At 36.9% G+C, this 26,409-nt stretch overlaps 1 protein-coding gene across 1 annotated transcript in view; it reads right to left on the bottom strand.

The window, feature by feature from the left end:
* Nucleotides 1-26,409, bottom strand: part of ABCC12 (ATP binding cassette subfamily C member 12) — a 1,155,696-nt gene that overhangs the window by 252,846 nt on the left and 876,441 nt on the right. Inside the window, exon 19 of the mRNA XM_044081948.1 lies at nucleotides 3,139-3,228. Coding sequence (XP_043937883.1) covers nucleotides 3,139-3,228 — 90 coding nt within the window. The remainder of the gene's footprint in view (nucleotides 1-3,138; nucleotides 3,229-26,409) is intronic.

Raw genomic sequence — 26,409 nt, 5'->3', positions numbered from 1 at the left:
AGGATAGAGGGTATGACATTAATATGATGGCTAAAGTGAGTAAGCAGACTATAGATGAATGGGGAAATAAATATATACCATTGTTAGGTTATAATTTTAATAAACCTGACATTATTACTATACACAGTGAAATTCATTCTGGTACAGAAAACAATTTCAGTAGAGCTTGTGTTTTGGAATATGGCCCACTTGTTGTTAAGATCAAAGGTATCTTGAAAACTAATTGGAATATCATTTTAGCAGACCATGATGTAGTAGATATTGTAGGGCCACATCCTATTTTTGTTAACAAAATGGGACCCAATATAAAGAAATATTTGGAAAGGGGTCCTACACACAACATTCCCTCTCCTAAACATACTCACAAATGTGGTAGTTGCAATTTGTGTTACACCATATTTGAAGGAGAGGGCATAACACTAGATAACATCAATAGGTCTTATATTAGGTTCCGACAAGCTAACTGTAGGTCTAAATTTATTATATATTTAGCCAAGTGTTCTGTTTGTTCAGGTTTTTATATAGGTAAAACCAAAAAGCAGTTTCATAAGCGTATTTACGCCCATATGTATAGCATAAGAAAGAAAGAGGAAAAAAATGCATTATATAGGCATATAAAAAATGGGGGGACAAACACAAATTTAAGTTTACGTTTTAGACACTATTAATATTGATTCGAAGGGGGGTGATTTTAAAGGGTTGCTATCCTATAAGGAAATGTGGTGGCAACTGTATACCGAATCATCTACATCCCCAGGACTCAATGATTTTATTTCCATTAGACCATTGTTGCATAAACTAAATCAGTATTAGCAACATTAGGATAGTTTGTAAACAGATCAAAAAGTAAAATATTTTTTAAATTTTCATTTATTGATTTTAACAGACCGCCCCTTAATCACAAAACTTGGAGAATGCAGTTTTTGTTGCTTTATTTGCCTGTTGGATTGTGCTTATGTCTTGATTTTTGCACTTAGAATGAGGTTCATGTTCTATGGATATGTACCTTTAAATAGCGACCTTTTGGCGCCAAAATGTTTATTTAAATTGTAACTGTTTGTTTTTTTAAAAATGAGTTCTGATGAAGCCCCTGTTGAAACGGGTGAAAGTGCTTAACTTTCATCTCTTTTTGGTTTTTAATAAACGTTGGATTTTATGGGCAACTTCGCTTCATTTTTATAGCTATTTCTGAGGATTAATAGCTATTTCTGTGGATTAGTACTTGTTTAGGCATCTCATGACAGCATAGCTTTTGGCGTTTTTGTTTCGGCTTGTTCAAACTCAAACAAAGATGAACAGAGAAGGCAAAATGAGTATAAAAAAACGCTGAAGATGTGGAGCAAAGACTGTGGGTTTGACATACATGCTATGGGATTGTGAATAACTATACAATGATAGGGCAGAGCGTGATTTTGGAGCACCAAGGCTATGAAAATGTGTGAAGTTTTGTATTTTTGTGTTGAATATGCATGAGGAGAGGATGAATGAATGTATAAGGACCCAGATTATCCTAATAGTGAGAGGGATAAAAAAAAACACATAGCAACAAATTGGAAGGGGGCATAAATATCAGTAAACTGAACAGAGTGACTCTGAAATTAAGGAAAGGGAGATTAATAATGGCCTCGGAAGGTGTTGGCTGAAGATATTGATTCAAAACAACACTTGCAAGGACAGGATAGAGGATGGATGTGGGAAAGATAAAATGAGAAGGAAAGAAATACAACAGGTAAGCATGAAGTGAATTATGGATTGTCTGAATGATAATACGAGAAATCATTGTTAGCAAACTTGTTCCACCTTTGAGAATCTACTTTATTTTGCCCTGAAAAAAAAAAAAAAATATATATATATATATATATATATATATATATATATATATTTATGTGTGTGTGGGTGTGTGTGCGAGTGCGAGTGTTTATTTATGTACAGGTGTGCATGTATCTATCTGTCTTAGTTACCACGATGTTAGTTGAGAGGTTTTATCATGACAATGGTAATTGCTGTCTTGTTTGATCAAAGACATTTCATCACTGTGTTAGTGTGCAGTGGAATTACAGATGTTTCTTCTTTACCTCACTGTTGTAACTCAACTGATACACCTTTAAAACCTGGACTTTTTCCTCTAATGGCCTGTCCTGTCCACATACACTCCGAATGTACAGAACTTTAATTTATGTTTGCTAGCATTAATACAGTTAGTACAAAGGCTTCTGCACCTTGAGACAATTGCCAACCCTGACTGCAGTGACATCATTTGGAGAAATGGCATTTCAGTCAGTTGCAGATTTGGATATCAACGTTTTGTTCCAGCCATACTTTCTTTATTCGATTTGCTGCTGAGTATCAGTAAATGTCATAGCACTCTTAAAGGTTACAACAGTGCATTTCATAAATAGTCTCCTGTATTGATAATAAAATATCCAAGATTACTGACCAACAGTTCATGAGGTGTGGATGAATAAGTTAAGCGTTACTCCAAGGGTGACCATGGACTACCCTGCATACCATCAGATCACTAACACAAGTAAAAACAATGAGGCTGAGTGAACAACAGGGAGGGTTGATATGGCACTAGGATGTTCATAAATAGTGCTTAGGTTAATGTGTCACATTTGGTCCACACCTACTATTTACAAGTTACTCCTAAAGTGACTTCATACCAATATATATGGACATTAATCCTAAAGCAAATAACAAGGCACTTCCAGATCAAACAGGTGGTTCTCCTATGCTTTTATATTTCATAGCTACTTTTTAATAGAGCCAAACAGTGTTGCCCTCCATATCAACATACCACCTTTTAACAATTACAATCCCCAAGAAGGAAAAATTGCAGTTCTTAAGGTCTACTTGTTAATCACTTTTACTCTAATCAATGCACTTTGTTGAAAAGAAAGGTCCAATGAACGAGGAAGTGGAAGCTATTAAAGCAAAATATGAGTAACCTGTTAATACCACAGTCAACAAAAAGGTACACTCCCCAAGATCTATGTGAGCTACAGTTGTCAACACAGACACCAGCAGGTGGCTCTCACAAGCACACTGAGAATAATTGTTTTTCTGTTTGAGGACTCCTTGCAGGGTTATGTACTAAACAATATAAATGTTAGATTTGTTTGTTGGCAGACTGCTTACCTCCAGCAGCTTTCATGTAGTAATGGTAGGTTTTCAAAGATACCGAACCCTCTTGGCTGTCCTCCTTTTGCACTAGTTGATTTGCAGGTGCTGAAAGACAAAGATTTATCAGCATTAGCTCATATTTCAATTCTTAATACTTGCAAAGATTAACTCCCACTTATAGGTGTTCACAGTTTACCTGCTAAAACATATTCATGTTTTCAGGTGCACTAGAAGGTGCCAGCATATTGAGTAAAAATTGCTTATCTAATGTTTCCTATTTCTCAAACCCCCTGACAGACAGACATTCCTATAATAACTTGACTCTTCAGACTTTGACTGTGTTAAGAATCATAAGTGTATGTACAGTTTTGAATGACACTGAATGTTTTTCAGAGTCACATTTTCAAACATTTTGTCCAAAAAAAATCATTTGGTGGAATTCAATGTCCCACACTTTTATCCATTATGTTTTACCATACAATCAGCAGCATTTTCAAAATCCCTGAAATAGGTTAGGTGAATTAAGTCTCCTCTCACATCCAACAGACATGCAATCCATGAATCAGCTCTTCTACAAATTATCCATAGGTGTACGTACTGTGAGTGAGTGAATGAGTGAGTGAGTGAGTGAGTGAGTGAGTGAGTGAGTGAGTGAGTGAGTGAGTGAGTGAGTGAGTGAGTGAGTGAGTGCACCAGTTGCCTGATAGGTTGTTGCCACATTCAAGATTAATTTATTGCTTCTACACTCTGAATGCTGGGATAGACTGTGACTCCTTGTGACCTTAAAATGGATTAAGCAGTTTATCAGTGAATGAACTAATGTAATTTTAACTAGATATTATCAGTACTTAGACCTTTGAAGCATTTAAGTCAAGCCTTCTGAATCACTGTTTCTGTCCCTGCCTACACCAAACCAATTCACACAGGCTTCACAGCCCTGAAACTTGCAGTTTTATTCATATCTGAACCAGCTCACATTCTTACCTCCACTAGATTTTGAGATACAGTACCTTTCCACTTTCAGTTTTTATTGATTATATATCTTTATATTTGACTCTTGGTTCCATTTTCTTAATACTAATTTTTCCTACCTTCTTTACTAAAGATTCCGTCATCTTTTGCGTAGCACTGACTGATCCCTCCCATGCATATGAGTTACTGATTTGAATGTCACTTGCCACCTTCCCATGTGACTTCTATAATTCTGTACCTCAAGCGTGCAGCAGTGCTCCCTTCTGCTTTGGATGTGAAACTGCACTGTACCACAGTTTGTCTTTTGTTTGGTCTTGATACATTTTTCATCTTCAGAGAGTATTTCCCACAGTAAAACACTGACAAATTCAACCACTTGTGGGGCATACTCCTTTCAGTATAAGGAATAACTACCAGGAATTTGGATAATATTGATAAACTTGATATACCCCTGGTATCTATTCGGATAATCTACCCTAAAGCACAGATCCTTGACAAATTTGAGAGATGGGAGTGTTTTTTTTCTTGCAGGTTAATTCTCACTGACAAAATGTACATCTTAAGCAATAAGGTGAAAATAGAAATTTACTTTCCCTGTGTGCAACCGTACAACAGAAACATGCAGAGATCAAATGACTAGACCAAGAACTATCTTTGTTGGCACATTTTAGTCCCCTGCACCTTTTGCTAACTCTTGGCCATTATGCAATTCTTGCACTATGGAATCTGCTAATTCCAGTTTGTGCTTCATTCCTGACACAGATTATTGGGAAGATTAATAGATCTACTGTCGTACTTAAGGGAGAATTTTATGTTGATCATTTCTCTGGCTTCCTGTTAGGTAAATGATGTGGTCTATTTACAAAATGGGCTAGATGAAACTTACTTTAAGGTTCTTTATGAGTATTATGGCTTTATCTATGTCAGTCTTTAAATATAAATAAGCAGAGGTTATGCAGTACAAGTGTAGCAAAGCTTCCAAGTGTTAGATTAGAAAAGTGCTCTTAAAGGCAAACAGGTAACTATTAGGACAGGGTACATTCTGATTCACCTCTGGTAAAGAAGGATAACACGGGCACATTTCTGTAAAAAAAAAAAAAAAAAAAAAAAAATCTATAAATTCTCAAGACCATAATGAAACCTGGGAGATTAGGTAATATCTTTGAATCCTTGGAGGTTAGCATTCCACTTGCATAGCTTTGTAGGCTGGGGTTACAGCCAAAATAATTTAGATGTTAAGGTTGCACTTCTGAAATTTGAAGTTTAGGGCTATCCTTAAGTCCTGAAGGTTAGGATTATGTCTAAAAAGCAATGGAGATTAAGACTAGACATAAGAAGCTTTATAGGTTATGATCATGTTGGGTTTCTAAAACCAGGATGGGAATGGATCCCATTCCTAAACTGGAGTATGAATAAAGTTCATGAAATTATTAATGTTTCAATCTTTGATATTAGCCAAAAGTGCTCTTCGCAGCACCCACAATATGTCCAGAATTGACTCCTTCTGCTCTTCATATGGAGTTACATCTATCGGTAATATATCTAAACACGACTGTAAATTCTTTTTTATGAAACCCATTGCTCAAATTGTAACAGAAATCTGTCTGGGGACCTAAATTTTGTCTGTGACATAAACAGAACATGCTGGAGAGACAGATGTGTTTCCCAGAGACTGCCCTCCTATAGAACAGGCTTCACATCCATGTGAAGCTGAGTTTGTCTGTTACCAAGTTTAAGTGCAACCTAAACCACTGGATAGGGAATAGGAAATTTACACTGAGCCTAGCACCCATGTTTCTTATGGACTGAGGTAACTTATAAATGCCTGGTCCTCAATGTCATATTTGGATAAAGGATATCATTATTTTTTTCAGGAAAACTTGGCTAGGCTTAGAAAGGCCCTCTGGGTTGTTAGCCTAGTAACAGCCTATGAATCTATGAATCCTACTACTATTAGAGCTGTCTGTGTATCCTTCTTCCATATTGCTCTCATTTTTGCCTGCAAATCCTGTATTTTATGACTTTGTGTCTCTCTCTATATGTAAGACACTGTAATCACTGGGTGTTGCAATATCAGTGATCAATGCTACCCTTGTCTTCTTTTCATGGACTATTTCTGGTTTTCTTGCATCTATTTCTTAACAGTTGGTAATGGTGATCCCATATGATATAAACTTCATCATTTTCTATATGCTTTCTGGCTCACATTTTCAGTGCTTCTCAGCTACTTCAATATTATAATGTTTGTACAATCCCCAGTGCGACAGTCTTGCCACATTGCCTTTCAGTATACAGCCCTTCTGCCATTGCTGTATAATATCCAGCAACAAGATGTGCGACTGTTTCCAATTCTGTTTATAAAACCTGTATTTGCCTGTGAAATTACCTCTGAGTCGATAGCCTAGTAACCTCCTATGATCCTATGATTCTCTGACATGTTCAATGGACTTTGTAAGCCAACATGTACGTTGTTCACTAAGCTGGGCTGACAGTATTAATCTTTCATCTTTAGGTTTAAATTTACCTCTTCTTAACCATTCCTGTATTAGATCCTGATCGACATGAGGTTGTTCTAGGCGTTGTCTGTACTTGCAACTATATTTATGCATTTTCCACATTTCTTGCCTTCTTACCTGATCCTTCACCTTATATTCTTTTGTTTTTTGGGGGGTTTTTTTTGGTGTATTCAGTAGTTGCTTGTTTTTTATCTACTTCTGGTTTGATTTCCATTCCCATTTGACACCTACATACTTCTGCTAAATTAACATGGGAAGTCATCTTAGACTTATTCTCCTCGTGTTTTAAAACTTTCACTATGTTTGGATTTTCTGAGGTCAATAGATATGTATGCAGTCTTATAATTGCAGATCTATGCATGTAATCAGTTTCGAGAGGCCTATGCCTCCCTCAGAAAGGGGAATATATAATTTTGGTATACACTGATTTTATAAATCATTTGATAAACATGAAGCATTTCTCCTGTTTTCCTGTCTAACTGATCCAATGCCTTTTAGGGTCAGTTTGTCATCCCAAAACTGTAAGTTAAAAAAGGAAGAACAAATTGGTTTACAGCTTGGACTTTGTTCCTAGATATCAAGGATATTTTCGTTATTAATATTGGTCTTCTAAAATATTCCTTACCAAGTTTTATTCATATTTTTACGTATTTCTACTTGTTTTATTGTTGATCCTTCATCAATTCCCAAATTTTATGCACTCCCTTCTGCTCAAGTTCTTTTATATCACATTATTGTCCCAAACTGATGCTTACTTGGTGCTGCAGTTTTCCTGCTTTAAAGGTTGCCTAAAATTTATCAAGACCAAATGACATTCTTATATCAGCTGAGAACATTTTGACTACTTGCAGTTGTGCTTTCAGTTCCTCATCTGATGAACTATACAGTTTTTAAATCATCCACAAAATGAAGATGAGAAGCCTTTACACTTTGTTGTTCTCTGGGAACCAATTTGTAGCTAAAGCTAACCTGTTAAGTAGACAGCTTAATGGGTTAAGGGCATAACAAAAGAGCAATCGTGACAAAGAGTCACCTTGGAATATTCCCTTTTGAATTATTATCTCTTGGATAATCATTTTTCATTTATCATAGCTTATGTGCAAAGTGGTTTGCCACTGTTTCATGGTCACTGTAATGTAATCGATCAGTGTAGGGTGTATCTTATACATTTGTAAGCACTCTTTTATCCATGAATATGGGATGCTGTCAAATGCTTTTTTGTAGTTTATCCATGCCTTACTTAGATTCCTCCCATTTTTAATATTCTCCATTATGACTTTATTTAACAACAAATGATCTGAAGAAGTTTAACATTCATTTAAACAAAAGCGCTAACTTATTTATTTTACTTGTGGAATAAAGTTTGTGGTGATTTTATTACCATAGTTATGGTAATTTGTTTACCTTCGGATAAGCTGATACGTTGCCATTTTTGTGTTTTTATAGTAGTATCAGTTTGTTCATGGTTTTAACAACAAATGATCCTTTGTTCCATATGACTTTCTTTTCTTACCCTTTTGTTCTATTGCCATGATTAAATTTTCTTCTAAATGACATTAAACTCTGTCAGCATCAATTCCAGTGTATAGTTTAGACATCATAGGAAGGCAAGTTATTGGTCAGTAGTTTATAATATAGCTCACAGGTTCACTCTTAAGGAGGAACATAATTTATTCCTGTTGTTAACCTGGTTGGCATCTGTTTGGGGTTCACATATAAATAGTTCTTACTCAGGGCTAAATCTTCATGTAAAGATGTTAATACTTTTATTCAGAAGTTAGGTACTGCATCTGGGCTTTGGGTTTTCCATTTAAGAGCTTTTTTTATTTTTCTTTTAATTTCACTGGCCGTTACTTCATCCCATTTCATATCCTGTACATATGAACTTTTTATTCTTTCTTTTACTTCTCCTATCCATTCAGTGTCTTTGTTATGTTCCACGGGATCTTCACAGATATTTCTCCAAAATGTGTCTATTTCTTCTTTTTTTGGTTCTGTTTCTATTCCTTTTGCCTTGTTTCCCAACTCTCTATAACACTTTTTTGATCAATGAATTGCTTATTTTGTAATTTTCCTTTTTATTTATCTACGTATCTTCTAGATTTTTCTGTCTGTGCTGATATTTTTAGTTTATTATTTGCAATAGTGCATAATAGATCCTGGTTTGTTCTGATACTGTGCATTGCTTTTATTACTTCTGTATTTCTGATAATAACATATCAAAAACGTTAAATTATTATAAATAGCAAAACTAGATAACAACTCATTGACATAAAACCTAAACTAACCCTAAACTAAATTTACTTTTCAAATTTCCTTCTGGTCCATAGCATTCTGAACAAAATACAAGTAAATTGCTCAAACACACACACACACACACACACACACACACACACACACACACACACACAAAACACCTGTGGTGTAGCAGACCTGAAATAAATGAATCACTGTATTAGCATTAAAACTTCTTTTATTCAAATGCTTTCATCGGACAGACTTCTTCAGAAAACATAAAATGCACTCTAAAACCACAATATTTAAATAGTGCACAGTCCAATAATGTGGACATTCCAACAATCAGAATAAGGCAAAAAACTATGTATGAGGGAGAGAACGGAGTCGGTCATTGAATCAGAAGAACAGGGGGCATGGAGCACAAAAGACTTTTGAATAACACTATACAAGTAAGTTCAGACATGAACATTACTAATTTGTCTAGTTTTGATATGAACTCGGTTCATCTCCATGTACTTAGTTTAAGATTAAATTTTGTACCTAGTCATAAGGTGAATTTAACCATCATGATTCTTGAATAAAAAAAATTATACTCATAAACTGAACCTTAAATATTTTTTCAAGGATTTTATTTCATCAGATATATTGCAAAAACATTCTATTTTTAACCCAGTCTTAAATAAAACCATTAAAGTGTTTGAAAAGATCTGTGAAAGTAGTATTACACATGCATTGAATAATAGAAATGCAAATGTTTACTACGACATGTCCCCTCAAGAGAGGACAGCCTTCAATCAACTAAGGAATCAGAATACCCTTAGGGTTGTGAAGGCTGATAAAGTGGGCGGGTTGGTGGTATTGGATACTGACGTTTATATTGCTACTATGAATGAGATTATTAAATAACAGAAATTAATATGTTGAAGTTACTGTAGATGTTATTCATTAAAGTTACAGAAATATTCATTTTACCCTATATGAAATGGTAACGAATAATGACATAAGTATAGAAATTTATGAATTTTTAAAAGGGGCTAAACCTAAAGTTGGGGTTCTACTTGGCATCTCCAAGCTTCATAAAAATCAGGAAAATCACCTTTTAGGCCCATTGTTTCTGCCTCCAACAATGTGGCAGAAGGAATTTCTTTGTTTCTTGACACTACCTTGAACCCTTTACTACAAACATTGAAATCATATATAAGAGATTCCTGGGATTTTTTGGATAAAGTAAAAAATTCTTATGATTATAAATACACAAATATTAGAATGGTTACGATAGGTGCGTGTTCATTATTTACTTGTATCCCACAGGATAAGGAGGTAGATAGTTTGACGATGTTTCTGACCCAGAACACTAATGTTCCCAGTGACAGTATTTCTTTGTATTGCTTATTTATGGAGAGGATGCTAGAAAATAATTTTTCCTATTTAACCAAAGATATTATAAACAGATCAAAGGGGTTGCAACAACAGTGGTCCTGGCATTTGCAAACCTTGTACTACGATGGTGGGAAACCAGTGTATTGACTGCTAGTGTGTATTCTGACAAAATGATATTTTATAAAAGGTTCGTTGAAGACCTGTTTTTCATTATGGAAGCTACCCAGGAAGAAACTGAAAGAATTGTTTTTAATTCACCCTAGGGATGTGACCTTAAACTGGGATTTAACAATTAGTACCATTTATTAGAAAGACACATTTTCTAACAGTTATTTACATTTTAAAAGTGGCCATCCTTATTTTATTAAGAAAAACATTCTGAGGAGGCAAATCATTAGGGTCTCCAGAATGACAACCAAAGATATTGAATATAAAATGAAGTACTGAATATTATTTCTATATTTACCCTGATAGGTTATAATCATAAAGTTTTGTGTGCTGTAGCTGTACAAGTAAGCAATAAAGGGGATACTTCATTTAGACCAATATTATTTGGGAAATACGATAGTACACCTAAGGAAAACAAAGTTGAATTTGATGTGATACAGAAACCAGCTTTTATGCCGGATATATCTGTAGACAGCAAACTCATTAGTGATGTCATTTGGGACAACTGGAAGATTTTAGAAGGGGACAATGATGTATTTAAAGCCATACTTCATGAACCTGTTTTTGTATACAAGAGAAGTAACTGTTTTAAAGCTATCTTACAGAAAGACTACACTAGAGTTGCATTACCCCCTTAGCAAAAAGAAAAAAAGGGATGTTTACGTGTGGAACTTGTATGTTTTGCAGATTTATTTATGAGAGCCCTTATATATATTTAGAGCATATTAAATGCACTATAAAAGTTTTAGAAAGATATACCTGTAAATTTACAGGGGATATGCTCGGAATGTCAAGCATTTTACATAGGGATGACAACCCATAGCCTAGAAAAGAGAACCAAAGAACATATATATTCTATAAAAGTAAAGGACATCAACAACACCCTCTAGACACATACTACTAAATGGGATAAGTACAAAAAGTTTTTATTTTCTATTATTCAACAAGTTCCCTTTGATATGAGAGGGGGATATTACAAGAACAGGTTAGAAATTTGTGAAAATAAATGTCACGTTAGGTTAAATGCAGATACATTCCCTGGTCTTAATGAAACTATTAATATAGCATGTTTTTTTAAGAGCAAAGATTAATGGTGAATAAGGAAAAAGTTTAAAGCATATATTTTCTTGAGGTCTTCCACATCTAATACTTTTTATTCAAGGGCTATGAGTGTATTTTTAAATAATTTTTTCAACATGGTCGATTATTGCTGTTACTTTAAGATAATTGATGTTTAATTGAATTTGAATTTTTATTGGGCCGTACACTATTTAAATATTGTGATTTTAGAGTGCACGTTAATTTTTCTGAAGAAGTCTATCTGATGAAAGCATTTGAATAAAATACGTTTTGACACTAATATAGTGTTTTATTTCGGGTCTACTACACTGCAAGTATGTTTTTTTGTGTGTGTTATTTTTGTTTTATTTTTAGCCATTGGTCATGCAGTCTTGTTTTTTGATGAAAATACATTGCTTTATACTGTATGGTTCTTGAATGGAAAGCATTGATGACATAGTCCTGCGCCTTATCAAACAAATCACTATCCTTTTCTCATCCGAACACTTTTCACTGGTATTTCCTTAAATGTACATACACTGAACAGTATGCCAAAACATTTATCACATTTTTGTCTTGTCTTCATGCACAAACATTTCTTAAAAACTCCCCCAAACATATTCTTTGATTTCAGACATTGCCAACTTGTATTTCAAACTTCTAATTTATCTGTTCTCCAACATATATAAGTATTCTGCATTGTTTTCCTTACAGAAGTACTCTACATGCATTCTTGCAAACGTATTCTTTAAATAGTGGCTAAATCTTTGCAACGTAAGAACCATCATCTTCCGGTGATGTATACAGGATGCACACAATTTGATTTTTTTCAAATAATCATGTAAATATTCCAAACCACAATTCCTCAACATGACCATAATACAACTCAAGAAATTCCTTTCTCAGTTACTCATGTATTGCCATATATCTTGCCTTGCTATGCTCACTAGTTCCTTTTTGTTTGAATGTCTTAATTTCATCCATCTCATTGTCAGGCTATTGTCTATAATCAATTGTTCATATAAAATTACTAATTCAGACCTAAGGTATAGCTTGGGCAAGATTATTGGGAGAAGAATGCTTTTCCTAAGTATGTTATACAATAATTTTAACAATCCCACAGGGTCTTTGTAGGACGAGCAATGGGATACTTTTTGTGTAAATCAATTTCAATGATAGTATGATAACAATATGACTGTATGAACAGTATGACGATGAACCTCTCAAGTCCTTATTAGTCTGCTGCACAGTATGGCATATCTTTTGTATTTTTGCATTCAGATATTTAACATAAAGTTATCCTGCCATGGTTGTGGAATAAATCAGAATAAGCCTAGATCATGTCTTGGTACATATATGTCCTCTCTTAGATTATGAGTGTTTCTTTTTCTTAAAAAATTGCAGCAAGTGAGATTTTTATGTGGTCTATAGCAATTACCCAAACACACATCCTGCTAATGGCACCAATAATTGAGAATAAAACACAACAAAAAAATGGACTTAGAAACAGTAAAAACTTTAATATACAGCAAAGCTTTTGGGTTAGACCCTTCTTCAGGGCAAAGTAAAACTCAAATAAGTTAACACAACTTTAAAATAATTCAAAAAGATAAACATGTGACACAGCCCCCATCACAATCAGTGAACAATTATTCAATTTAAAACCAGAAGGCATCAGAACATTCTTAAAGTCCTGTTAAGTTATTAGATAGAATACATGACCATACACATAAAACATACATTTTACTATCTATATTGCATTAGTTTATAGAAACATTCGAGGTGGTGATTTAAAGAATGTTTTAGAATCTGGAGAATTTAGTTAGATAGTGCATTTACAAGCTGATTATATGCCAGGCATTAACTCTGCAGTGAGCATTAAACCACTTTTAGTCAGAAAGAAAATGCAATATGGATACTAAAATGTATGTTTTTATATGTATGGTCATATATTCTATATAATAACTTAATAATTGTTCACTGATTGTGATTGGGGCTGTGTCACATGTTTATCTTTTTGAATTCTTTTAAACTTGTGTTAACTGATTTGAGTTTTACTTTGCACTGAAGAAGGCTCTAATCCAAAAGCTTTGCTGTATGTTAAAGATTTTAACATTTATAAGTCAGTTTTTTTCTACTTAGTTGGTTTACTGGACACTTGATTTACTACAACTTTGATCCATTTTTGTTGACTAGTATATGAGAATGCCATGTAATCATACTCTTGAATAGTTTTGAGTTGTTTATTTAAAAAAAGTCAGGCCATTTTTAGTTTAGTTGAGAACAGAATAATGAAATGATGCATTTATGACTCAGTTTCATTTCTTTTAGTCAAAGTTTTTAGAGATTATCTATTGCTTAATACCCTTCCCTATAAAATGGGCTAAGACTCGGGACATTTTGTGCTTCATAATGTATGACCTTATAAATGCTTCGCTGCTAGATACTAAAGGATTTGTTTGGGTGATTCATCCTTGGGCTTTGGAAAAAGTGCTGAAAATCCCATAACATTGGGTTACAAATAATTATAAAATATTGCATCTCCCCTTGGAATGTGGTAATAGCTCTCCTTGCTCACTAGCAGAACAGCGTGGGACAGGACTACAAATTAATTTTCTCTTTTTTCATTTAACTTTTCTTCCTTGGCTGCAAATCATCAGCAATTATCTTTCTCATATTCCTTATTCAGGTCCCCAAAGATTGACTGGATTCATAGGCAAACAAAATCATTAGCTGTACCATTCTCACACTCCTTACCCAAAACCCCGAAGAGCTGGGCAGCCAAGTTCTCTGGATTGTGCGGAATGCTCTGCATTTGGGATCGATTTAACTCACTGTTCCACGGTTCCGCTTTGAACACTGGTAGCTCCACTTTACAATTTTTGACTGGCTTGTATACTGCAATTAAAGTCAATCTGCATTGCTGTATACAAGCCAATCAAGCATATGTTCCTGTTGCAAAGGGAGCCATTCAGGAGGCACAAAATGGGGTCAATCGTGTGCCAGTACTAGTTTTCATGCCACTGCAATACTTTCAAAAATGATATTGCAGGGAGCAGAAAAGAACACATTGAGAGTTACAGCTGTTTTTTTTTCTGAATGCATGCTATCGTATAGTTACTGAACTGTTTGAACATTCATGCAGTTCATTTGTTATGATCGTGGGTAAGAGGGATGGGGTACAGAGACTGGATAGGGAGGCACTTGCTGAATAGGAGTTGTTGTGGAAGTGCATTTCATCAGGTACGGTTTTGGCTGTACACTGGGCTACTAACCTGAGGGCAAAAAACTACAATTCGTTTTACTTGATTCGGGAATTGTGATGGTTGTGGTGGTGCTGCTGTCGCTGGGATGATTTTTTTTTTTTCTCCCTGATTGCATTTGGGGGATGTGAACTGCTGAACTTGGAGCTGCAGATGCTTTGTTCCCTTACTGGGCTGAGGGAAGTGGCTGAATGTGCAGAGTGCAGGACTGATTAAACATTGTCTCAGATAAGATTGGAGTTACAGAATTTTTGCAGAATGTCCAGATGCTTGCCTTTTGGTCTCATAAAATTTGTGGTTTTCTGGCAAATTAGTGAATATTAAAAGTCTGACATAGACTTCATATCCTTCAGGAAAATGCATGTTAACAAATTCAGTTATTTAAGCAACTTGCTAAGTTTATAAGAGCAATTCTCTGTTCACATTCTCTATTCAGTCAATGTGTCAAGATACTGTGTCCCCTGATTATTTCTGGATTTGTCCCGATTCTTTGAGAGCTGGGCTGGTTACTTTTGGAGAAAAGGTGGTACATTATATTTACTAAATAATTATAGACTGCTTTTATTTCAGAAAGTGTATATTAATTCGCATTTGCTTATTCTGTCATGGCAGCAATATTTTAAACATTTCTGCTCTGATGTCCCTTATTGGATGAGTTAACTTTTGTAGTTGGGAGAAGATATGAAGGGGTTGGAAAAGCAGGTGCTAAAGAGCCCTTGAATATTGTTGTGTAATGACTTTCTACTGAGTATATTGCATTTTATCAATGGTTTCTGCTAACTATTTATTGACGTGTGTCTTATTGAATCTTAACAAATGTACAGTATTTGCTAACGTAATACTTTTGGCAAAAAGCCTGCTTCAACCAGGCCCCATGGAAATGGTGTGTTTTCACTCAGTGCGAAAAAAGGGTGTTCCACATTTTGAATGTTTGTCACACATTGCTAGGATCTGTGTTCCACACTGGCTTCTGAAGAGGTTGAGACCTATGCTGAAGGTGACTGAATTCCCCTCAGTCATTATCCTCTTCACTCCTCATACACAGGTCCCTGAAAACTGGCTATATTCCCACATAGATCCCAGCATCATCTAGTTCCATCTCCTACTCTTTAACAAGCCCAATGGATTTATTGTTGATGCTGGAGTTAGCAAACAGCAGATGATTATATTAAGCTATTTGCATTTTAAGGTAATGGATTTCCATTTTAAATGGCTGCACTTATAGTTTAAGGGAAGCTTAAGTCACTGTTCTGTCTGGTCATTCTGTGGTTTCTATAAATTTCTTTGCCTAAACCTGTTTTGAATACTCTTGCAGAATAGTGTGCACACTGGTAACTGCCATGGATTCCATAATGTTCAACATTACTCTGGTCAAAGGGAAGTCACCATGTGGCAAATGAGCTTGCTTCCATCCAGAATGTAATGAGATATGTATGACATGATGTCACAGGATGGCAAATGAGGTCAAAGGGCAATCACCATCCTGTGTGTGGCATTAAAATGGAGCTGAATACAGTTTAACTTCTTTAAGTAAATTCATTTTTGAGGCAAACTGTAGTACACTTGTCATACTTAAGTTTTTTAATTATGGGGATAATAGAAAAGTTGTTTACTGGGAGGAATTTAAGGACTAAATATATGAAAATAATTTTGGATGGGTATGTTACACTACAGAATTGCATGGGCATGTGATTAGCACCATACAGTAAAATGTTCCTTGTAAAAGAAGAATGTGCAACACCTTGTGTACAGTTGCAGGAGGTGTAGAAGGATCTTATTAGTTAAAAATCATAACAATAAAGTACAAGAATCATTCAGAAAAGGGTAATAAGTACGGCAAGGTAAGTAAAGGTGGCAAAGGAACAGGTGAGATGGCATGCATGGTTGCAACAGATCCCTTCCCTTCTTGAGAGCCATCATTCATGTATGCTTTCCTGCCACCCAACGGAGGCCAGGAGGTTATTCAGCAGAAAGGTAGGAAGGCTACATCTTGGCATTTCAATTATAGTGCCCTTCTGATCAGAGTTCACCTAATCGCTTCATAGGAAATTCCATTTTCCTTTAATAGTGTATTGATATGTCAAGGAAAAAATGTCATAATAAATTCCAAGAAGTAATTGTCTCGTTAGGTGTTGTATATAAAAAGCCAAAGGACATAATAGTGTAATATAATATAAGATGTGGAATATACAGAACGCAAGCTCATGTGCTGATTTCAAGGGACAGGGACCATGGGATAGACAGAGATGCTGTTCCACAGTAAGATGGAACTAAAATGCTAAAAAAAAATGTGGTAAGTCGGAGAGGCTGAAAAGCTTACACTAAGAGTTATTGATCTGCCCTCTCAATGCTGCTGTTGGCTAGATAGCATCTAATGTAACACCTTATCTTTGATTTCTTAGAATATATTACACAGAATAAAAATGCAATTAGATTGGGACAAGCTGTATGAAAAAACATTCCTACTTCATCATTATGAAAGGATCTGCTTAACTCATAAATGGTCTCCACACTTTATCGAGAGAGCATCCATTAATAAAGAATTACTTTACTACTCCTTTAGAGGTCCATTTGGGCAAGATCAACAGGAAGATTAATTTAAAAAAATAAAGTCTGTAGCCTCTTAATATTCTTTTTCAGGACTATCTATTTGATATTTCTAGGTTTTCCCTTTTCTCCAGACAGCAAGGAGGAAGGTGTTAAATAATCTGGACCTACATGCTCAGGTCATCTGCAGAATTTGCCTCAGTATCTGAGGGACTTATTTTATTGGCTGATCTGGTGGCGGTAGCTAGAAGAGGTTATTAGCAATCATATTACTGACATCTGCATTAAGTCTAAGTCAGGGTGAAGTAAATGACTGAAAGGGTTATGTTAAGACTTGAAAGGGTTGTGTTAAGACAGTTGGACTCCCTTATCCTTTACAAATGCACACACACACACACACACACACACACACACACACACACACACACACACACACACACACACACACACACACACACACACACACACACACACACACACACACACACACACACACACACACACACGCACAGATTTCATTGCAGGGGTATGCTAAGTAATTGTCAGTACAAAGAATCAACAGAGGCTTATGTGACTATACAAATGGCTTCCAAACTTGGGGCATTAGTTGGCAGACATACTGTTCCAGGTAAAGCTTACATAGAGTATAATAAGGTCAGGGGCAGCTCCAACTATAATGGGACTACAAGACCGTGGTAGCATAAGGTGCCCGTGTTACTTTACACCATCAGTAATTCAGGGGTTAAGAATTCTGCCTTGTATTGTTAGCGGTATGACATGGGGTAGTTTCTCCATACATACAGTGGAGGTGTTTAATTATAAAATGATACTAAGGCAGATTTGCTTCTTTGCACATTATGGTGCTAAAGTATACTTTTGGGCTGAAAGAACTATACAAACAGTATATCAATGCTTATGGAGAAGGTATACAATCTCACTGATTTAACATAGGTTTTATTATCCTGCCAGACCTTTAAATTATTTCTAGGCACACTGCATACCTCTCAGCTGTCAAGATTTTCATAGTATGTTCACATTTTTGCCTCATATTTTTGAAATGTTCCTCATAAAAATTGTAGTTTTCTGGCAAATCCCTGAGGATTGAAGTCACTAAATAATGACACACATAATAACATACATTTGAGTTTCAGACTTCATATCCTTGAGCAAATGCATGTTAACAATATTTATGTTATTCTAGAAACTTTCAAGTTTGTAAGAGAAATATTTAAAATCTGTTCCTATTTTTGGGCCTTTCTTGTCCTGTTCTTTTAGGCTTTGTCTAGATTTCTTGTGTGAGAGGTTGAGAGGTATGTCACACCATGAGTTGCAGTTTCTTTTCTCCATGAAAGAGCTAGTGTAGAATAATACAGATTTTACTTATAGTGAAGTCATAAAGATAGAGAATAGTACTACAAACCATATCTAAAGAGCAACTTAGGCAATGTTTCAAGGATATGTACAAACTTTAGAATGGTATAATGACAGTATGTGTGTGTGTGTGTGTGTGTGTGTGTGTGTGTGTGTGTGCACCTTTATATATATATATATATATATATATATATATATATCTATGGGTGTACCTGAAAACATCGAAAGCCCGCAATATCGAAGACAAAATCATCTAGATGAAAGCATCGAAACCTCACTTCAGCAAACAGTCGGATCATCGAATTAATTCTCATGGTAAGTAACCTGTTGGCCAACAAGATGGACTTTGCTGTTTTCCCAACTGTAGTGCGATCTTGGAATTGATATATTTAGTTAGGGTGATTGTGGGGTGGGGGGTGTAGTCCTCCACCTGGGTTGGTTAGGGATGGTACAGTTTCATTTTTGTTGGTTGTGGTATGATTATTTACCCTGGGAATGGATTTGAAAATCTGGTCATTTGCTGAAGTGAGGTTTCAATGCTTTCATCTTGATGATTTGATCTTTGACACTGTGGGCTTTCAATGTTTTGAAGTAGACCATATATATATATATATATATATATATATATATATATATATATATGTATGTATTACGAGGGAATGGTGCTATTTATTGTGTGCTGAGTGCTGTTTTAAATACTTTATGTATTTTATGGAAACTTAGGCTTAAAGCAGATAATTTCAAGTGGCTGGTCTTTATTTCTGTACCTCAGGGAACATGACTTACTTAAAGTAAACCACAAAGTAGTACCTTGGTATATTTACTACCTAATAAGAAAACTGATTTTTGAGTGTTGGGTTCATTTCCATGGTAGTAGCATGTTAAAGAGTGTGTTCCACCCTTAGCAGCATATAATCCGTGTTAGTAACCTTAGGTAAGTTCTCTTTTGTTAGACCGTTTATGTTACAAATCAGGTAGGAGGTGTGTTGCTATGCAGTTACAGATTATGTCATAAAAATATGTATGTATTTATGTAGATATATATATATATATATCTATATATATATATATATATATATATATATATATATATATATATATATGTGTGTGTGTGTGTGTGTGTGTGAGTGTGTGTATATCTATATATGTATATATGTGTATGTATATATATATATATATATATATATAATTGCAAAGGGATAAAGAGAGAGAGAAGGATGTGCCCAGGTAGCAGATCTGTGGGGTGACACACAAAAAAACAAAGATTAGAGTGACTGACAGTACAATTATAGATCCAGCCTGGTTCTCCACAGAATCTTCCTGCAAAATACAAGGCTGCTTCATCATCAAAAAAATTCAGTGGCCTGAGATAAAAAGTTATAGAGACAGTACAATTTTTTTTAATACCCAAGACTCATTGCCTCCCTGCTAATATTCACTAGTTCAAACCCTGTATTTAGAAGGGTAATGTGCTAACACACTGAACCACATTTTCATGGTGGAAATACAAGATATTATTTGTGCACTCTGAACACTAACCTTCACAAGCTCATTAAATTATAAACATCCCACGAAGTGACTACATAATTGTTACTTAACTCATCATGCAAAACATATTCAACTCGACAAGTAATGGTACCATATGCATGACTAAACTGTAAGATTTTATCACCCCGACTACCATTTCTTGCCAAAAGAATGCGTGTCTGACTTTTTACTTTACTGTACTTACTATTTAAATATTCACTGTAAACTTCCTCTGAAATTTCATTCCTTTCTATGTTTAACATGGTTGAATTTTGGCAAATTATATCCAGTACTGTGCTTTTCCAACATATTCTTTACTGCTCATTCCAAAATACTGTTGCTTATTGTTAAAGTTGTAATATTGGTAATATTTCTACATAATTATTGCATTACATTGGAATTACTTATCTATATAATGCGTCATTTATGAATCAATTAATGCCACAGACTGTTGACACAAACCAATAATGTAATGCTTTTTTTAGCTAAAATATTCACATGGCATTGTCTAACATGTACTAAGAAAATAAAAACAAGCTCCAAACCAGCACAGGAATATAAAAAATACCAAAATAACAAAATGACCACTTAGCACTAGAAAAACAGAAGTTTAATAAAAATCCACATTAAAAACACACATGGTTAGGTGCTTTTGTCAGTAAGGTCTCATCAAAACCATGAACAAAACTTACCTATAAAAATACATAGATTGATCCCCCTCCCATAATAGGACCAATCAGGTTTGGTGAAATAAACACCAATCAGATGGAAAATGCTAATATAATATGAACAGAGAACCTATCATACGTTCCTGCCTGTTAGAATATATAATTGCTATTTTCATCCAATGGTAAACCTCTCACAGGGTGAATAAACAAATGGGATCATATAGCATAAACACCAATCAGATGGAAAATGCTAATAAACTATAACAGTGAACCAATCATAAATTACTGCCAATCAGATTGTTAGATATTATAAATATGAGGCTGAAATTAATTCTGTTGTAAATATGCTGAAAGAAAAAGTTTGCTTGAATATATGAATAGAGTTTAAAATGTGCATTCATACTATATAACAGACAGGCTTCTCTTCACAGCATCAAAAAGAAAATGCATAACAAAGCAATATTGGACATAGGTTCATAGGTTCATAGGTTCATACTAGGCTATCTGCCCAAGGGCATTTATAAGCCTAGCCCATAGTTATGTGGCTTTCGCCACCCCTTTAGTTTGAATAAAAACTATGCCTATCATTTTTCTGTGCCTCTGTCAAGCAGTGACACTGAAGTAATCCCTGGGGTATATCTGCGATCTCCCATCCATTGGTCAAGATTCCTCTTGAACAAGGCCAGCGAGGTGCTCTGCCTCACATGTACCGGGATTTTGTTCCACAGCATAGGGAGTCTCTGGGTGATGAATCTGTCCCTCCAGCACGTTCTATTTATAACCGTGTCAAGGTTTAAGTCTCCCGCCCTTGTGGTTCTGAGGGATCTAGATTTTTTGAGGTGAAGCATATTCATCAAATCTGGGTTTGACATGGCCTTATATGTCAGGCACAGGTCACCTCTGATCAAGCGGTATGAGACTGAATAGAGCTGGAGTTCTTTCAGTCGGGCAGCATAAGACATATTTTTGAGACCCTTTATCCTTTTGGTGAGGAACTTTTGGGGCCTTTCAAGCTGCATTAGGTGTCTGGTCAGATACATTCTGAATGGGGCATTGTACTCAATCATAGGTCTAATGAGTGATGAGTACAGGGGGACGATGACCTCCCTTGATCTAGATGTGAATCCCTTCATGATCAGGTGGGCGATATAGAAGGTTTTCCTAACTACTTTAGCAACATGAGTGTCAAACGAAAGGCTACTGTCAACTTGGGTCCCCAGATCCCTGATGACTTTTTCTGTGTTCAGTGGATTGCCATCTATATGGTAGCTAGGGGTAACCTTGTTTTTCCCGAAGGGTATGACTATGCATTTTTGGCGTTTAACTTCAGGCCATGGCTCTGGCACCAGTTATCCATTTCTGTGAGGCCCTTCTGGAGGATATCTGTGTCAGATGTGTTTTCGACTATGGCGCCCAGTTTGCAGTCATCTGCAAACTTTGTCAGCCATAACCCTCCTGTGTTTGCTTGTACTTCAGAAAAGTAGATGCCGAACAAGAGTGGACCCAGGACTGAGCCCTGTGGGACACCACTTGTGACAGGCTTTGAGTCTGACATGGCTCCAGCAACTCTGACCCTGTGGGTTCTGTCGCTTAGCCAGTTTGCAACCCATCTTGTGATGTATGGGTTTACATTCAAGCTGATGAGTTTTTCGATGATACCTGAGTGGGGTATTGTGTCACAGGCCTTTGCCAGGTCGAGGTAGGCTGTATGGACTGCCTTTCCCTCATCAATGGCCTTGGTGACTGTCTCGAAAAAGTCAACCAAGTTTAAGAGGCAGGATCTGCCTTTGACAAAGCCAAACTGGGTTGGATCCAAAGTCTGCAAGTTCCCTATGTCTTTATTTATGAGTTCCATTATGATCCTCTCCATGGCTTTGCAGATAAGGCTTGTCAAGCTAATGGGGCGGTAATTTCCAGGGTCTGTGGAGGCACCGCCCTTATGAAGTGGGACCACAGTCGCCGTGCGCCACTCCTTGGGTACGTATCCTGAGGTGAGGCTAAGATTAAACAGCTGTCCTAACTGTGGGTTTAATTCCTCATTGAGTTCATGAAGCACACAGCCGGGACACCATCCGGTCCCATGGATGCTGTGTTTTGCCTTAGTGAGGGCAGTTCTCACCTGGGTGTTGGAGATGTTTGGGGGCTACAATCCTCTGGAATAGATATCTCTCCTTTGGGGAGGGGAGAAGTTTGCACTGAACCTGTCAGCCAGTATGTTAGCAATGTGTGTAGGTTCAGTAATTTTCACATCATTTTGAACTAATTCTGAGCATATCTGGGAGTTTCCTCCTAGGTTTCTAACATAGCTAAAGAAGGCCTTATGATTGTCTTTAGAGTCCTTGGCGATTTTTCTCTCAAAATTTGCCTTGGATGATGTTATGAGAGCTCTTAGTTTTTTACTTATAATGATCAAAGGTGTCTTACCTTTCAAGGATTTTGCTCTATCTTGTAGTAGCTTCCTCCTTTTGTTGTAGAGCTTGTTTATGGCTGGGGTCCACCAGACTGGACGCTTGCCTTTGGTACAGAGAGTCTTAGTTTTGTTTGGGATTGCCTGATCCATGCAGTCCTGTAGGTGCTGGTAGAAGGCATTTGTAAGTGATTCAGCGGTTTGTGTAATGTTTACCACTGGCTCAGGGGCCTTAAAGGAGACCACACTAGTTTTTAGAAGTGTGAAATCGGCTTTTGAGAAGTTTTTCACTGTGGTCTTTTTGTTTCAGGTGGGGGCAGGATGAGGACCTCCAGCGAGATTAGTTTATGATCTGATCTCACCAGTGAGGGGTATACTTCCGGTGTTGAACATTTTGATCCCATGTTCGTGATGATGAGATCAAGTATGTTTTCACCTCTTGTGGGGATGGTGACTAGTTGTTCCATGGCATTTGAGTTTATGAACTCCAGGAATCTTTGGGTTAGAGTGTTCGGGCTTGAGTAGTGTTCCCAGTCTATATTAGGGTAGTTGAAGTCACCTAGTATGATGGTGTTTGGAGATACATTTATCCCCTCCAATGTTTTCAGGAAGGCCATGTGAGGTTCCTGAGTTTGAGAGGGTGGCCTGTAACATGCTACAAATTGCAGAGCAGTCTTGCCTATGGTTAATTGCACCTGGATGGTCTCCGATGCATCATGCGTTGCCACCAACCTTGAGGTGTGGGTGTCCTTTATGAATATGGACACCCCCCCTCCTTCTTGGTGTTGTCCGGATTTTGGGGCGGAACGCATGATATGAGGTGAAACCTGTTAGTGCTGGGGTGCTCTCAGGAGCCTTGAACCAGGTTTCTGTCACAGCACAGACATCGATGTTCTCCATATTGAGAAGGGCCTCGAGTGCGTGCATCTTGAGATTGAGACTTCTGGCATTGAGCAGCATTACCCTTAGTTTTTTTCCTTTTGGTGTTCTAGGGTGGTAGGTTTAGAATTTGAGCCTTGCCTAAAAAGGCACTATGGGGTGGCAAGAGCCTTTGCCAATATCCGAAGCCCAGGGTGACAGGTGCAAGCCGTCCCTTGAGCAGCGTGGCTTGTCCAGCATGTCATCCCAGGCAGACAGACATTGGATCCCCTTTGAATGACACCAGAATTTAAGCCAATTATTAAAGCTGATCATCTTATCACTGTATTGTGGCATCATTCTAGGTGAAGGTAGGATACTGCTCAAGGTCAGGGTCATACCTGCCTGGGCTACATAATCAGAGAGCTCCTCGATGTCCCTTTTCATGTAGTCCAAGGAGGTACGCCTCAGGTCGTTGACACCAGCGTGGACAATGACTGAGTCGTACTTGTACCTGCTGTTGAGAGACCTGAGTGCTTGCGTTATGTGGCGGATTCTAGCGCCCGACAGGCAGCTTACTGTGACCTTCTCCTTACTCAGTCTGGTGAGCGGGACGTCAGTGTGTCTGACTATGGAATCACCAATGACAAGTGTGTCTGGCATTTTGTTTGGCCTTAAGGGCTGTGACTGTTTGACACTCTGACTGTGTGGTCTATGTGTTGCATGTGTTGGGTCGTGAGGTGGTAGTTGTTTGGGTGTCTGCTTTGGTGACCTCTGCTGTTTTGGTAAATTTTTGATCAGAGCCTCCGAGTATGTCTTTGTGTGAGTATGTGTATGATTTGAAGTTGTGATGGTACCATGTGTGACTGGGTATGTATTGTGGGTGGTTACCTTCTCCTCCTGTCTGGTCTTGCCAGTCCTATGTTGAGAGAGCTCAGCCTCCAGTTTGGCCGTATAGTTGCATCTCTCGCATGTATTTGTGTTTTGTGGGAGAAGGAGAGGATTGTCTGTGTACATGAGGCAATTGTAACATTGCCTCAATATTCCCAGGTTCACCAGTTGAGCTGGAGAGGACACTAGCAACTGATCCTCGACATACTAGAAGTAGTAGATAAAGAACTTTCAAAGGACTCCGGGAAGTGGGTTTTAGGCTGGTGGGGTACTATCTATAATAAGAGTGCTTTATCAAGGTGCAAGTACTGTAGGAGTAAGTGCTAGGCTTTACAGATAGAGAATAGTCTACTTGGGAATCAAGTAGAGATGAACTTTTCAGTTATAGGATATGCTGGTTAGATCAGCAGTACAGTTTAGCGTGTTTTATAGCAGGGGCTGAAGGGAGCTAGGAATTGGCCCAAAACAACCAATGGACTACTAGTTTCTGGCTGAAACTTCACCAAATCGGACAAAAGGCCACTCAGTGCTTCCCACTCCCACTGGTAAGCAAAGAAACTTCCCTCCTTCCTAATAAGGCAATGGATCAGTAACAGGAACTAAAAACAAAGCCCAGGGATCAGCAACTCTGAAACTGGACTACTCTAGTTCAGTAAAGTGGGAAAACAAGAGATTTCTTTGTTTTGTTACAGAGATAAGGAAAAAACAGACAGTAAATGCTATAAATGCTGTAAATCGGCTAGCGCTTTAGTGTGTAGCCTACAGAAACAATTTGCAACAATTAGTAACTTAAAGTGCAATAAACAGTGTAAAATGCAGAAATCACTTAAAGTAGCAGTAAAACAGGCGAAATGCAGTCGCTATCTTAATAACAGTGGGAAAGCCACAAAAAATACTTATATCTGGTAGAAAGTCACTCTTTTAGCTCTCTGCTGCTTGGATCACTCTGCAGGCCACCACGAGGATCTGTGCAGAGTTGGTACAAGCTGGAAAACGCCTGTTTAGTGTGTTTTATAGCAGGGGGCTGAAAGGAGCTAGGAATTGGCCCAAAACGACCAATAGACTACTAGTTTCTGGCTGAAACTTCACCAATTCGGACAAAAAGGCTGCTCAGTGCTTCCCACTCCCACTGGTAAGCAAAGAAACTTCCCTCCTTCCTAATAAGGCAATGGATCAGTAACAGGAACTAAAAACAAAGCCCAGGGATCAGCAACTCTGAAACTGGACTACTCTAGTTCAGTAAGGTGGGAAAACAAGAGATTTTTTTTTTTTTTTTTTTTTTTTACAGAGACAAGGAAAAAAACAGACAGTAAATGCTATAAATGCTTTTAAGTGGCTAGCACACTTGAGTGTGTTAGCCTACAGGTAAAATTAAGCAACAAATAACTTTTTAAGAGTGCAAAACAGTTAATCAACACAAA

Source organism: Protopterus annectens, chromosome 8.part1 (assembly GCF_019279795.1).
Source record: "Protopterus annectens isolate FY-2018-M chromosome 8.part1, PAN1.0, whole genome shotgun sequence".
Classification (NCBI taxonomy): Eukaryota; Metazoa; Chordata; order Ceratodontiformes; family Protopteridae; genus Protopterus; species Protopterus annectens.
This window is presented reverse-complemented; position numbering and strand designations above follow the sequence as displayed.